Source organism: Lates calcarifer, linkage group LG10, assembly GCF_001640805.2.
Source record: "Lates calcarifer isolate ASB-BC8 linkage group LG10, TLL_Latcal_v3, whole genome shotgun sequence".
Taxonomy (NCBI): domain Eukaryota; kingdom Metazoa; phylum Chordata; class Actinopteri; family Centropomidae; genus Lates; species Lates calcarifer.
The window spans coordinates 1,364,925-1,379,347 of NC_066842.1; the positions used below are offsets into that span (position 1 = coordinate 1,364,925).

Here is a 14,423-nt window from a genome sequence, read left to right on the forward strand (position 1 = left end):
GCAACATTAAATTTTAGGTTATTGGTTTTTCTGACACTGTTAAAGGTTTACTGTACATCATTAAACACTGCCATAAATCTGGCCAGTATTTACAGTCACAATCAAGTAATGCTTAAACAATGGTGGACAAAGTCGTGTCAGGGTTTTCTCTGCCATTATAAAGCTTAGGTGCAGCATCCAAGCCATTATCAGCCAGATTAATGTAAAACTGTGTAGAGCATCAAAACAAACTAAATGACTTTTCCCAGATCAGATGATTGTAGTTGGTGCCCAGTGATCTTCTTTATCCAGTTTTGTCTTTAAGCTGTTTTTTGTTGTTTATTTTCTTATCTAGCTTTTGTAGACAGATATGATAATAACAATGGTCCGGAATGATGTTTTATTACTTATTTTTTATTGTAAAACAGAACCCACAAACACCACACCAAGTGCATGCACCTGAAGGTCTTTTCACATACAGCGCGATGAGAATACAGAACATGAAATGAATATACAGGAGCTGAAGCTCCACCATGGCCAGATGCAGAAAGAAAGCACTGAAAAGTTGACCACCTTCTGAAAAAAATTAATTGCTTTTCACCATGTATTATTTGCGTTCTGTGTGAAAGCGGTCATAACAAAAACAACAGTTTGTAAAAATACACTGACATGCGAATTCCAAACAACTTCCAACTGCCTTGTATTTCTACTATCACATGAATTCTCTTAATTAGGATCAACTGCCAAAGCTTTAGGATGAAAAACTGGACTGAATTTATACAAAGTCGATCAATTGATTACATATTTACTGCAGAATTTACAAAGCTCTAAACCTGAACTACAATATGAAAATATTACCAGATTAATATTCTGTTTTAATGACTAATCAATTCATTCAACTGCTCTAGTTTATATGAAAATAAAGTATATAAATTTGTCTTTTTGATGTATCTTCCAAAGGTAGTGACAGATTTCATCCAGCAGCATGTCAGTGTTTTCTCTCTCTTTATCAACCCTCTAAATGATTTCTGTCTAGATTTATATGTTGATTAAAGAATGCCTCTGCTCTGTGGTTTAATTGCTTTTCTGCATTTTGTCCGTCAGAGGCTCGATGGCACACGATAATACAGATAACAATCTTAAAGGGCGGGTTATTTATAATGAGGCGAGCCGAGGACAGGGGCAGATGACACTGTACTGTATTTCATGACCTTGCCAGCTGATTGGTTTGACAAGTAATCCACTTCCATAAAGAGAAAGTGGAGGATTTAGACGGCTATCAGAGATTGCAATATATACCTTCTTAACACTTCGTCTGCCTGGGACTCAGTCTGTGTCTCTGTGACTCTAACAAGCTGACAACTCTCTCTGCTTGGTTAAAGTAAGAACATGTTTCTCTGCCTTTTGTGTTGTTTTGAGTGTGATGAAATCTGTTTGCATGCATATTCTTCTGCATGACGGCAGTTAAAAGTACTTTGTCTTGTTCGTACATTTGTTAAGAATCCATGTTTGGAGATGTGTCAGTGGAAGGTTGTAGAGGAAGGTTTACGTTGAAGATGAAATCTTTTCCGACTATTTGATGATTTCTCCTGAGACTATGCAAAGTGTGATTGGCTGGTTTTGGCATTTAAGAGTTATATGAAAAAGTAATGCCAAAGGTTTGTGATTGTTTGATGTTGTTAAGGAGTGCTTTAACAGGAAATAGTTTGCACGCTCAGTAGTTGATGTTTAATTGGTATTAAATTACTTTAAGGAGAAATTTTGCATCAGATGTAGAAAGTGTTGTGTTTCTTTTTTGTTTCTTTTATTGCTACAGTTCTTATTGTTGTATCCTCAGTGTCTTTTTCTGGATTTCACTGGTTAAATGACTTGTTTTTGTCTCAGACATGTGTTCGGTCTGCTGCTGCTGTGGTGGCAGCGAACCGGTGATGATGTACGGTCTGGTGATGTGGTGCGCTGAAAGGCAACACCACTACAAGGCATGAACTTGAAAATCGATCCTTCAGTGTTTATCCTCCTGTCAGCACCGAGGGGTTCGGAGGGAAACCTTGACTAATCTGTGACGACTGCCAACCTTGGTCTCTGTCTTCACTTTACACTTTAATCCCAGCTCACCAGATTTAGCCTGTTTTCCTCACGTGTTTGGTTGTTTAGGGCAACAGTGAAGCTTTATTTTGTCTTTTTGCAAAACAAGATTCCTGTTTTTATGTCAGATTTTGTTTTGATGTTCGGCTGCTTTTGGTTTTCTGTAGTTTTATGTAGCAGAACAAGTTTTCAGTGAATGGACAAAGTGATGAAGTTTTCAGTCTTACGAGTAAAACCAGGTCTAAACCTCAGTCTGTCTTCAGTTTACTCTTCAGTTTAAGCAGTATTTGCCATATTTATCCTCTTTTCCTGAAGTTTTTGAACACTGAAGCAACAGTAAAGCTTTATTTATCTTTTAGAAACAAGGCTCCTACAATAGAGGATCTGTTAAGACAACATTTTCAGCGCTATTTTAGCCATGTGTATTTTTCACAGTGTGAAGCAGATGAACTGTATGTGCATCTGAGGTCAACCCAGCGGCAAGTTATTTTTGTGATATGCTCTAATGTCTTGGCTGTCTGAGGGATGTTCTGCGGTGTTGGGTTACTGCAAAACCTTCCACCCTCCTCCCTCCAGAGACAATCCTACCCATAACACCCATGCACTCTTTACTTAAGACAAAAATCAGGGCCCAAATTTAACTGTGCAGATATTATTCCATCCCCAGAGCAATATGTTATGTCCTCCGGGTTTTGAGTGTCCTAAAATACACTGTTGGCCCTGGAGATACCCCCCAGGCCTGTTACTAGTTTACAGGTGACGGCCATTTGTTCCTGGGCAAGCTATGTGTTTTAGGATGCCTGCAGTGGTTGTCAGACGTCTTTTCTTTTAAGACCAGCCTGCTGTCATGTTTTTTTTCCTCCATAATGAAGACGTTAGGAACAGCTGTGGCTCCAGGAATAGAGTCTTAATCCACTGCTCCATCACAGCTCTTAAACATTACAAGCAGCTCTGGCAGTAGGTTGCTGGCCTCTGAGTACCTCTGGAAGTGGCCTCAGAGTCCTCAAGGGTGGTCTTAAAGGGTCGGTTTACCCAGTCTAGTGGTATCTGATAGTTTAGGTTAAGTTCTAAGACTTATTTATTGGGATTCTGACGTATAGTGCAGCTGAGGCTCATGGGAATGTCATTAGTTTGCAAGAAGACATCATGAATTTCACAGGAGTTATTTTTTACACAGTTAAACTGCTCATACAAGTTGTTGCGTGTCATTTGTAGGTTCAGATTCCTTCAGTGGTCATCGTTCAGGAGGTTTTTATGGGGGGGCTGGATTATCCTCAGAGGTCTCTTCCTCTCCAGAACAAACAGACCCAATGATTAAAACTGGAAAAAAACACTGAATAAAATAGTTTCATGTTTTTCCAGTGCTCGGTGGAAACAGGACGTCAGTAAGGGGTGGTGGGTTGTTAGCTGAGCTGCTGCTAATGTTAGCTCAGCTGGTTTTTAAGTTGGTTCAGGAGGTTTTTACTGGGATCCATCTGTTTAAAGATCATAGTTTAAAAGATATAAAAATAATGACAGTGACGTAACTTGAAACAGTGAGAAAGTAGTCGGCTGTGCTTACAGAAAAACCTGTGTTGAGACATTTGACTTATAACAGTTGTCAAGTCAGTTATATAATATATATATATATATATATATATATATATATATATATATATATATATATATATATATATATATATATATATATAGGCTGTTTAAGAAGAGGTCTAATTACAGCTACTTTATAGGACTGTGGTACATAGCCTGCTAATTAAGACAGATTGATCATATTTAGTAAATAAATGATAACTAAGGGTAACCTCCTCCTCAAGCAGCCTAGTTGGGATGGGGTTCAGGAGACAGGTTGATGGAATTTCGTGTTTGGAAATACTTTAGTTCTGGTTGAGGGCAGGAGTTAGTGAATGTTGTCTCTAATAGTTAGAATTTTATCAGTAAAGAAACTTGTAAAGTTGATACTACTGAGAGCTACAAGAATATGTAGATCAATAGAGTTGTCATTTTCATGGTGGTGCTAGAAGGAAAGTCGGGGATCACCAAAGTCAGGCTTCATCGTCTGGGTAACACGTATATCTGTACAAAATTTGACTGGACAAAATGGTTGATCAACCCACAGACCGACCGATAGTATTATCGATAGAGCCATGATGTTAGCGTGTCTGAAAATATAGTTTTCAGGTAGACTCAGAATAGTTTTAGGTTTTTGGCCGCTTTTCAGCCAAAACAGGCAAATTGAAGACCATTTTCCTTTTACACTAGAAGGATGATTGATGGCTTCAAAGCATGCTGCTGGTGTGGATTACCCTTTAGAGACAAAGGAGGGACTAACTTGACTTTGTTATACCTCCTCAAAACCTCCTTATGAACCCTTCAGACACAACACAATTAACAGGGGTCAAAAGTTCAACAGCCATTGGAAATGATGGCTTTCAGAGTGCAGTTGTGCCATTCGCATTTTGTCTGAAAGCTGTATTCTCTGTAGTTAATGGGGACTTGAAACCAAATGGGGCCCGGCAGTAAATTTTGACTCTGGGGCCCCAGAGGCAGGTTGATCTGGCCATGTAGAATATAATGTGCATTATGTCTCTACCAAGCATTTTTCAGTTGTTTTTGAGGACTTTGAATTTATCATCTCATCCATCACAGTTCACAGAATGTCTGCTTTATTAGTTGCATTAGTCAATATTATAATATTAGTCAATAATTGATTGAGTAAAAGACCAGACCAGAAGTTATCAGTTATGTAGAACTGGATAACCCTGTAATGCTTATTATAGAACAGGAAAACAAGATTGTTTGATGTTCTAACAGAAATGCAGGGGTGCACGTTACAGTTACCTTTTTAATGTGCTCATGCTAATATAGCTGACAAGTGTACATGCTAACATGCTAAAATCACTGGCAATCTTTTATTTGTAATATTAAGCCTGGTAATTTGTTTAAAAAAAAAAACAAAAAACTTAGCATGGTAATATGCTACAATTTAGCATGTAAGCATATTAACATAACATGCTAACAAAGAGCATGTTAGCCTCCAAGTTCAGGTTAGGCTGAAAAGAAGGAACTCAGTCATCAGTTTTAGAATTATCATGTATGTCCTGTCCAAAGTTGGACAAGTGCAGATTTTGACCTCTTGGTGGCGCTCAACGACCAGTCGGTGGATGGCTGTAGTTATACTCAGACGCCCTCTTTGGGCTGTAAATGTTTGAACCAAATTTCATGCCAATCCCTCCGATAGCTGATGAGAGTCTGGATCATCAGTGTTGGACCTGTATCCCCTGAGCCTCACTGCCAGTGAGGCTAAAAATAGCAGTAAGGTCCTTTAAGGCATTAACACGGCCTGGGTTACAAAGTTCAGTCCCATGAAATTTCCTGGACTTAACATGATGTCTTAAGATAGAGTTAACATGAGCCAAACATGAAATGTGAGAAAGGTGAATTTCTTCAGCGGGAGAGAAATAGAAAGAGGAGACGTGACTTCAAACATGAAGCAGGTTGATATAGAAACAGAACAGAGGGAAAGATGTGGCGTTTGACTTTTACCTTTTCACCTTCACTGCTTTCTGTTTAGCAGCAAAACATCTGTATTCAAGTCTGAGATTTAACTGAAGAGCGGTGGGACATTTACACTGAAAGGACAACATCAGAAATCTTTATCTCCAGATGTTTTTACTCCGACTGTCGCAGCATAAAATCTGATATGTCTGCTCTGACAACAACATCAACAACATTGAAACATCAGATTTATTGTAAATGTTTTCTGTTTCATTTCATTACTAAGATCCTTGTTAGAGATACTTAACTATTCATAGATCTTTTCCACTGGTGTGGCAGAATCGATCAGAACAACTTGTTCTGTTATGATATTGTATTGTTAAAAACAGAAATACCTTCACATTCTCAAAGATCTGTCAGTGCTGTACGTTCATAAAACTGCTCAGACACGTGATAAAATGCAGGTAAAGGTGATCACAAGCAGCTAGATGCAGACAGGAAGTTGAAAAAATGACTGAAACGCTGTCGGGATCATGTAATTGTTCTGTGTGTCTTAGAGTTGGTAATATTTGTGGAGATTGTTGTGTGAGATTGTGGACGATATCGAAAGGTAAAGATACAATTTTAATAGTCTTTTTTTGTTTTTCTACCAGATAACGTCAGGATCCTGCAGCTAAAATGGCAACTGAGTAAGTAAATATAACATAATTTATCATTTGGTTTATTGTTTATTTTCCTGTTTGTCTGTCTTTTTGATGGATTGAAGTTTTACCAGCATATTTTGACAAACTGCAGCATTTACCTGTGTTGATGTTTCTGTCTGCAGGAAAAGGCTGTCTGCGAGGCGTAAGCATACTCTGAAGGTAAGAAATAAAAAGCAGAGATGCTGCTGTTTTGTTTTTTTTTTTTTTGTTTTTTTCTTGATCCCTTTAACATTTTAGCTGAAAATGCTTAAAGTTGTGTGACGATGTGATCTGCAGAGCTGTATGCTGGTGGTGGCCAATAATTTGTTGGAGGCCGAAGCAAATGTAAAGGCTAGTGAAAGGGAGAAGTTCCTGGCAGAGAAATGTCCTCCTCTGGACCTGCCGTACTCCAGGGACGAGCTCCTGGTGAGTCTGAACAGGACACACTGTCCTGGGTTGGTCTGGGACCAACTGATTCTGTTTTGTGTGTTCTGTGGCCTTGTACTGAAGCCTTCAATCATCCAACAAACTCCCAACAACACACTCTAAAAGAAGTGTTTCCTCTTCAGGAACTTTGCAAGAAACTCCACGAGCAGATTGACATTAGTGAGGAGGAGAGATACTGCATAGAGTTCAAGCTGAACATGGTTCTCAATGAGGTGAGTTGTTGAAAACCTGTCATTTCATTTAGCTCTGAGCTCTTCTACAAAAGCCTTTCTTCTTAGAAAGTTAGTGAGAGTTTGAAAGAGCGTGAGTAGAAACACAACGAGGCTGTAAAGGTGGACTGGTGAGTAGATGGGTTTTCATGTTAACGTCCCCGACAACCTCTGTAGTCTCATTTAGACACTCGTTAGCAACCGCCTTTTTTAAGACACGTAAAAGCTTCAAACATCAGGAGTGGGGGATTTACTGACCCATTTTATGTCGGAGAATAAAACCTGAAAATGTCTTGAGCTTGTGTTAAAACCACAGACCTTATTTCAGACATTTAACCAGAAACACACTGACTCTGGGACGAGGGAACAGGAAGAGCTAACATGCTAACATGCTAACTGACTTCCTGGTTTTAGGATTCATTCCTGCAGTTCTGTATTGTCTCAATATAATGGTTGGATCTTACAAATTAACGTCACCCACAAAATGTTAAGAATCTAAACTGACCCATAATAATTATTCCTTTTATCTTGACTCTAACCAAAGGTCCGAGATCTCAACATCAAGATAGTGGATCTGAGAGGAAAGTTCAAGAGACCTCGGCTGAAGAAAGTCCGTATGTCTGCTGACGCCATGCTGAAGGCTCTGCTGGGCTCCAAGCACACGGTCAACATGGACCTGAGGGCCAATCTGAAGCAGGTCAAGAAGGAGGTGAAAGAGGAGGTGAGCTGCCACCAACTTCAACTGGACTCAAACTCAATACGACCACAGAAACTCTACCATCTTGTTGCCCTGAGTGTTGGTTTAGTTTGTCATCTTGGTTTCTTTACATCTGCTTTAATTTAAAGTTTGGTTTTTAGGAATTCTGCTCACCAAGAACACTTGGTTCACCAGCAGGCAGGGCATAAGGAAAATTAAGTTTTATTTATACCAAATTTTGAGGATAACATCTGGAAACACTGCTAAAAAGAAGTCCCACTGAGCATGAAAAATGAATATTTGGATAATCAGACAGGTTTTAAACCAACACCAGGTATGTTTCTTTAATTGTAAAAAAAGGCAACTATTAACTACAGCTGTCAAAAGTACAATAGTTGCCTCTTAAATGTAGTGGAGAATAAGATAAATTAGTATAAAATAGGAATACTTTAGTTTAAGTACCTTAAAATTGTACTGCAAACAAATACTGGCAAAAAAGACCCATATCATAATTTTTCTCTTGGTTGTTTTTGTTAAATATTCATATTTTCTGCTGTTTGACCCCTTTTTTTATATTTTTATCATTTAACAGGTCATAAACTTATATAAATATTATCTTTGTTCGCAGGACAAGCAGCTGCGCGATGTTGGAGACTGGCGTAAGAACATTGAAGACAAGTCTGATAGGAAGAAGATGTTTGACAGTTAGATGTCATCTGTCATTGATTGTTGGGCTTAAGAGTGATTTTCAATACAGAATTCAGGTCTAAAGTCTTTGTAGCTGAAGAGGTTTGTTCCAGAATGCTGCATATCCACCTTAACTTTTCATTTTTAATTGAACAGATAAGGTATGACAGCTGTAGATGTGATACTGATAAATGGTGTGTTTTTAAGCTTCTGATTTGGTACAGTAAGTGATAAATGGACTGGAGGTTGACTGACCTGGGCCTTATGTTTGACAACATTATGATGAGCTTTTTATTAAAGAGTAAGATCCTTTTAGTTTAACCAGAAACATCACTATATATCACTACCAGACTCCATTGACAAAATTGCTGTTTTTGTCGATGGAGTCTGGCATTTTTAAGTTTAGATTCATCAATTATTCTTACGTGCTCGCTTTAAAGCTTTGGTGTTTTTAATTTAGGTGATTAAAAGCAGGGTAAACATTTTTTTTTTCTTTAAACGAATTATGAGCAAAAAGTAAATATGAGTAAATATATAGTGAATCTGTAATGTTAGCTGAGATAGATGAGGCCGGGTTGTTTTTTTTGGATATTTCACTTTGGAGCAAAACTCTTCAGTTGAATTTAAGCTGCCTTCTGCTTTTGCCTGTATTGACACTGTACTGTGATGTATTTGTAATGTATGTACTGATGTCAGTTGGTGCATGGGTAGTGAATCAAACCTGCTTGTGTTCTGAAAAGGCTGATCTATACTTCTGCATCAAAATGTCACTGAATCTACAACAAACCTACAGGAAGCATGTTTCTATTGCACATTTTCAGCTTCTGCCATGAAAAAACCTGAGCGGAAACACAATAAATTTGGAAATTAATTCATTAATTATGATTTAATTACATCATTTCATTGTGTTCTCTTCTGCTCCTAACAGTCACAAAACAGTAGTGGATGGAAAAGTGCATGAGTTCGTATTGTCTAATTCTGTTGAAATTAGCCTAGTATTTGGATGGAAACTTGGTTACCGTGTGTCTGTGATGTTTTACAACATCTCTTCTGCATCAAAAGAAAATAAACATATTACGTATAACAGATTTTATTAAAACATTTCTCTTTCAGTCTGACTGAGGCAGTTGTTCGTGTCCATGCATGTGATGTGCTGCAATAAACCAAAGCAAAATGCAGAAGTATATTTCAGTCTTCAGTCTGGACTAAACCGCATCATGTTATCTTTTCTAAACTGTTCAAACCAAAATGTAATCTACTTTTCTCGTCTTGTTGCTGTCACATTAAATACAAAAGCTTCATGTTCATCTTGTTCAGAGTCTGGTTGAATTTGTAAACACTTTGTTTTAGTTCACACAAGTTTATCAACAAAAGTTAGATTTTGGATTTAAATCACAGCACCTGTGTTTGCTTAAAAACGCTTGGGAATTTGGATCAGATTATTTGATTAGCATTGTGCTAAAATTGAGAAATGAAACTTGTAGAAGCTGTAAAAGCATTTAAACCTTTGAGGCTTGTTTGTGATTGGTAAAGAAAAATGTTGTACATTTAATGTCAGCCTTTTCCCATCCTGCAAAACAATTTACCTTCATATTGTTTCATATGTAATCATTTAACTTTATGCTAATCTCAAACTAACGCAACATTTAAGATTAAGATTTAAGTATTTACAAAATGTACAATTTCTCAGGCCACAGAATATAAACTACCACTTACGAATTTTTGATCTTTGAAAAATGTTTACATACTCTAGACGGCAACTGTTAGCTAACTGTTACTGTCAGCAAACTGTTAGCTAACGGTTAGCTAACATTATCTGTAACAACAGACAGAGCTATCTAAAGACAAATTATTCTGGTGCAAATCTTTATGCAAACTAAAAAAAAAAATGTAAAAAGTCATCCTTTAATAATGGTCAATAAGTTTTAAGTCTTTTTAGATTCTAGTTTTTAGCCTGTAAGAATTGTATGTTGTCCACTAGGAGAGAAATTTCAATTGTGAAATGTCAAGTTGGTTTTTACTGTCTGTAAACAGTGCATATAATTTCCCACTGGACTTCTACAACTGAATGTTTTTATTGAGTTAATTCATGTTAGTATCTGTAATTATTTGTCATTTTGAATGACGTTGTGTCAGCCTTTCTTTCCATTCGGAGCAGATGAGGTGAGTTATTTACTCTACTATCATTATTTTTGGATGTTGACCATGTTTTCCATAATGATCAGTGATTTTCTTTCTTTTTCTTGCAGATCATTTAACTCTAACATGATTTGCTGCAGAGGTACGTTCATTCAGTTTCATGGTGCTCTCCTCCCTATACTTACATAGGACCATAAATCTGACTTGATTATGATGTTTAGGTCAGTACTTGAAGATGCACCCACTCTTTGCCAAAGGTAAAACCTGAACAACTAAGGCTTGAATTGATGTGGTAAAAAATAGTCATTAGGCTGAAACAATGAATCTTAAAGGACTTTGCATTGCAGGGTGGGGCCTCCATGGATCTGGCTTGTTCTGGATCATCCAACAGATGCTGGATCAGATTTGGATCTTGGGGAATTTGGAGGCCAGGTTCCTCGAGACATTTCTGAGCAGTTTTTATGGTGTGGAGTGTATGTGTGTGGTTGGGGGGGGTTGGGTTGGACCGCAATAGTGTTTAGATGCTGTAAAGCTGTATTTCTGCTGAGCAAACAGTCATACATCATACCGAATGATGGCTGAAGCATATGAAACAACTGTCAGATTGTCAGACATTCAGTCGACAGGCTCGAGTTTCCTGGCTCATCCTGATCTCAACCATACAGTGTTACAGTGCTGGAGTCTGACAGTAATCCAGATCACGACAGCCTCTGATCTGCACTGACAGTGAAGTATGACAGTTTATATGTCAAGAAGAGGATCTGTTTTACGGGGCGACACAGGGTGGTTGAATATTATCGATGGGACGTCAGTAATCTGTATGTTTTACTGGACTGGTCTCGTTCTGTACCACATCTCTTTAACGGTCCAACACTTTGCACCAGTACTTGACAGCCTTAACAATGTCTTTTGTATTTGGCATCTCATTCCTCAGAGTTACTGCCAGTTATATTTGACCTTTGCTGACGGCTGTATCATATCCTCAGATAACAGCTGCCTCTTCACTTAGACTCACACCAGCCAGAATTAGAAATGAGAGAACAGAGCAGGAGAGCCATCTGGAGAGAGGAGAGCTACAACAGCTTGCCTTTTTATAAAGTCTACCACACTGACCTGTCCTTTTTGTCCTTTAACTTGTGGCAAAATACTGTGCAAGCGCCTGCTTAATGATACAGTCTTTAAATTTTCTCTCTCATACAGGAGGTGAACTGTCTCTGTCAAACTCAGAGCCCTGAACTTGAATGAAAACTGTCTTCAAGACTTACAGGTAAGAGAAGAACTAATAAATTCATCAACTATAGAGTGCAAGCTACAAAAGCTCATTCAGAGTGTCTTTGTTTACCTCTAATCAAAAATTACACAGATTTGTCATGGAAGATGCCGATGCAGAAATCACACCCTATAGAAATGTATAGTAATGCAAGGATGATCATAAAAACCAGACGTAAATTAACATCTTAGCACTAACGTTTCCCTCATTCCAAAGTCAATAGGGTTTTGACTGTCTGAAATACGGTCTGTGGTTTTAACACAAGCTCAAGACATTACATTACATGACATAAATCCGTCATTCTCTCCTAATGTCAATTAAAAAAATCCCACTGGCTTTTTGTGGTGGGAACCAGGGTGATGCTAACTTCAGGGTTGGACTACAAAAATACGTCATCCCTGCACCACTCTGTTTACTGTCCGTCCTTTTATTTGACTTGTAGCATTGTCTGTGGAAAAAATGAATGGGACTCTACTTTGATTAGTTAATAATGGTATGAGCAGCTTTCAGTGCTTTTGTAGCTTGCACCTGAACCTCTGCTCTCAGAGTTTGGTTCCTTTGTTCCTGTTCATACTTTGATATTAATACATTTTAGCGTCACTGTTTACAGACCCCCCCAGAGGGAGCTATAATTGGCTTTTACTTCCAAAATAAAGCCTTGAATTCCTCCCAAAAACCTCCAGATGTTTGAGCTTCAAGAAACTCAGATGTAATATCTATTAGTTATCAGTATTAACATTTGACTGTGTTACATTTGTGGTGGGAAAAATACAGTTGCTCTCCAGCCTACAGGTTTGTTTTCCAGTCAAACACTTGCAGCAGCTGATTTCACTGATTAGTTCTTCCTCCCTAAATGAAGGTTGTTAATCAGTGAAATGCTGCTTTCAATGCCACAGGCTTTAGCACTTCTAAATTAAACAAGACATCGCAACAAGCACTGGTGTTAAAGCGTGACGTTTACAGTTGTGGGATGACACTTTTAATTACAGTCGAATGTGAGAAATACTTGTCCTTACAAAGACTTGGCGTCACCAAGACATTTCGTACCTTGTTTGACCGCAGACACTTTATGTGGAAATTCATCTTCAGGACACTTCACCACCGCTGAGGTGAGACAAAATTGAAAGCTCATGTTCAAAGAAAGCAGCTCTTATTTACATTTCATTTAATACTGTGCATCCTCTCCTTCCAGTCCTGAAAGCTGCCCTCTGGCAACACTGAGCTGATGAAGACTGAACCGAAGTGAGAGGAGGAGGAAGAGGAGGTGAGAGAGGAGGTGAGTCTTCTCTACTGGAGGTGGAAACTAACACCAGACACATGCTGTGAGACTCTTGACAGCATCTGCTGGGTGAATTTTCTACCCTGGTGTTGGCATCATGTTTGTTGGGAAAGAGAAGGTCTGGAGGACACTGGTGTTATTTAGTATTACAGCCCATTTATTTCTATCAGTGGGTTTTATTTTCTCCAGAGTATTTGGTTTTTGAAATGTAAAAAAAGTTCTTTACATTGTAAGTTTCGCATTGGCAAGTAAACAAACAGAGCATCCAACAATGTCAAACTACAAGAAGCTAAAGTGAGTAAATTTAGTGTCAGTGTCTCTGGCTGCAGTTCCACAGATGGCCACTAGATGCTGCTCCAACCTTCAAAAAAATATGACCGTGTGAGAGAATGGAAATGCATTTGTCTCTCAGTAGGTGGTAGTTTTGTGATGTGTCTGATGTGTCTTGGATAGTTTTAGAATTATTATTGCATTTAGAAGATATTGATGTTTAATTAAGGGTAAGTTTGTGTTTCTCAAGTCTGTGTCACTCAGGCTCTCAGCCAAATGTACTCAGCCATGGTAGAGGTTGTTAGTTATCTCTCCCCCCCCCCCACCCTCCAATCCCTTCATCCTGGTGATTGTAAAATCATAACACCCAGGTCTCACAAAGGTCTTAATCCAGCAAGACATGTTGGTAGTTTAAACTGTAAGGTATTAATGTGAAGTGAATGATAAGGTTCAAAATAACATGACTTGCTTGGTAAAACCTGCCATGTTGGATTTTTACTAAGACTCTCTTTAGGTTGATAGATCTAAATCTCACTCCTGCTGACATAACCTGCAGACAAGCAGACTTTTTGCAGTTGATTTCTCAAAATTCTTAATCAGATGTAAGTCTAAGCTTCAGTTTAAAGTCTGGTGGTGTTACTTTATATTCACTGTACTTCATTTCAGCTTGACACACTTTGGCTTCTAGTTAAGTTTGTACTTTTGAACTTTGTCCAGTGCAGCTTGTGAGCATTATTGTCAGAAATGTTCACAGTACCGGGACTGTAAGGGCTGGGTCAAGGCAACATTTCAGACTGAAATCAGTTTATTTTAATGGAATTGATCAGTGGAACCACTCTCATCATCAAAGTCAAGTCCCCTCTCACCAACTGCAAACCGTCCATTGACCAGTTACATACCTGACATAACAGTACTGACTTTTAAGCTGTTTTGCTACCTCTCACCTATTTCACCACTTTCTAGTGTGACAAGGCTCTAATACTTACTGTAGGTGTATGGTCATTGTGATGGACCTCATCCAGACTCATCCAGGCTCCAGCTTCTTTGGATTTTCTGGCTTCAGTTAATTGAGTAAGATGTTGCGAGTAGAACTGGGAGATAAATGCAAAGCAAAGGGAGAAGGCTGATAAAAATGCAGGGCAGAGCAGTGCAGTTTACATCCTTGTTTCTTCTCGTGGCTCCA

The 14,423-nt window shown here is 38.4% G+C and overlaps 1 protein-coding gene and 1 long non-coding RNA gene across 2 annotated transcripts; both read left to right on the forward strand.

Annotated features, from left to right (window-relative positions):
* The first annotated feature begins 1,240 nt into the window (after positions 1-1,240).
* On the forward strand, positions 1,241-9,589 carry LOC108902797 (troponin I, fast skeletal muscle). The gene is made up of 7 exons (XM_018704803.2): positions 1,241-1,360; positions 6,213-6,248; positions 6,386-6,422; positions 6,540-6,668; positions 6,812-6,901; positions 7,443-7,619; positions 8,224-9,589. Exons 2-7 carry the CDS (start codon positions 6,238-6,240, stop codon positions 8,302-8,304), a joined length of 525 nt encoding a protein of 174 aa, XP_018560319.1. The 5' UTR covers positions 1,241-1,360; positions 6,213-6,237; the 3' UTR covers positions 8,305-9,589.
* A 1,878-nt stretch (positions 9,590-11,467) lies between these two features.
* Positions 11,468-13,088, forward strand: LOC108902787 (uncharacterized). Its single transcript, XR_001964152.2, has 3 exons — positions 11,468-11,688; positions 12,754-12,800; positions 12,884-13,088. It is a non-coding gene; the product is annotated as an uncharacterized LOC108902787 (long non-coding RNA).
* Positions 13,089-14,423: the final 1,335 nt, after the last annotated feature.

What these genes read in the sequence shown, in the direction of transcription:
- LOC108902797 (XM_018704803.2), top strand. An exon ending in GGCGTAAGCATACTCTGAAG is followed by an intron (nt 6,423 to 6,539) that starts GTAAGAAATAAA and finishes TGTGATCTGCAG; the next exon opens with AGCTGTATGCTGGTGGTGGC. An exon ending in AGAAGGAGGTGAAAGAGGAG is followed by an intron (nt 7,620 to 8,223) that starts GTGAGCTGCCAC and finishes CTTTGTTCGCAG; the next exon opens with GACAAGCAGCTGCGCGATGT.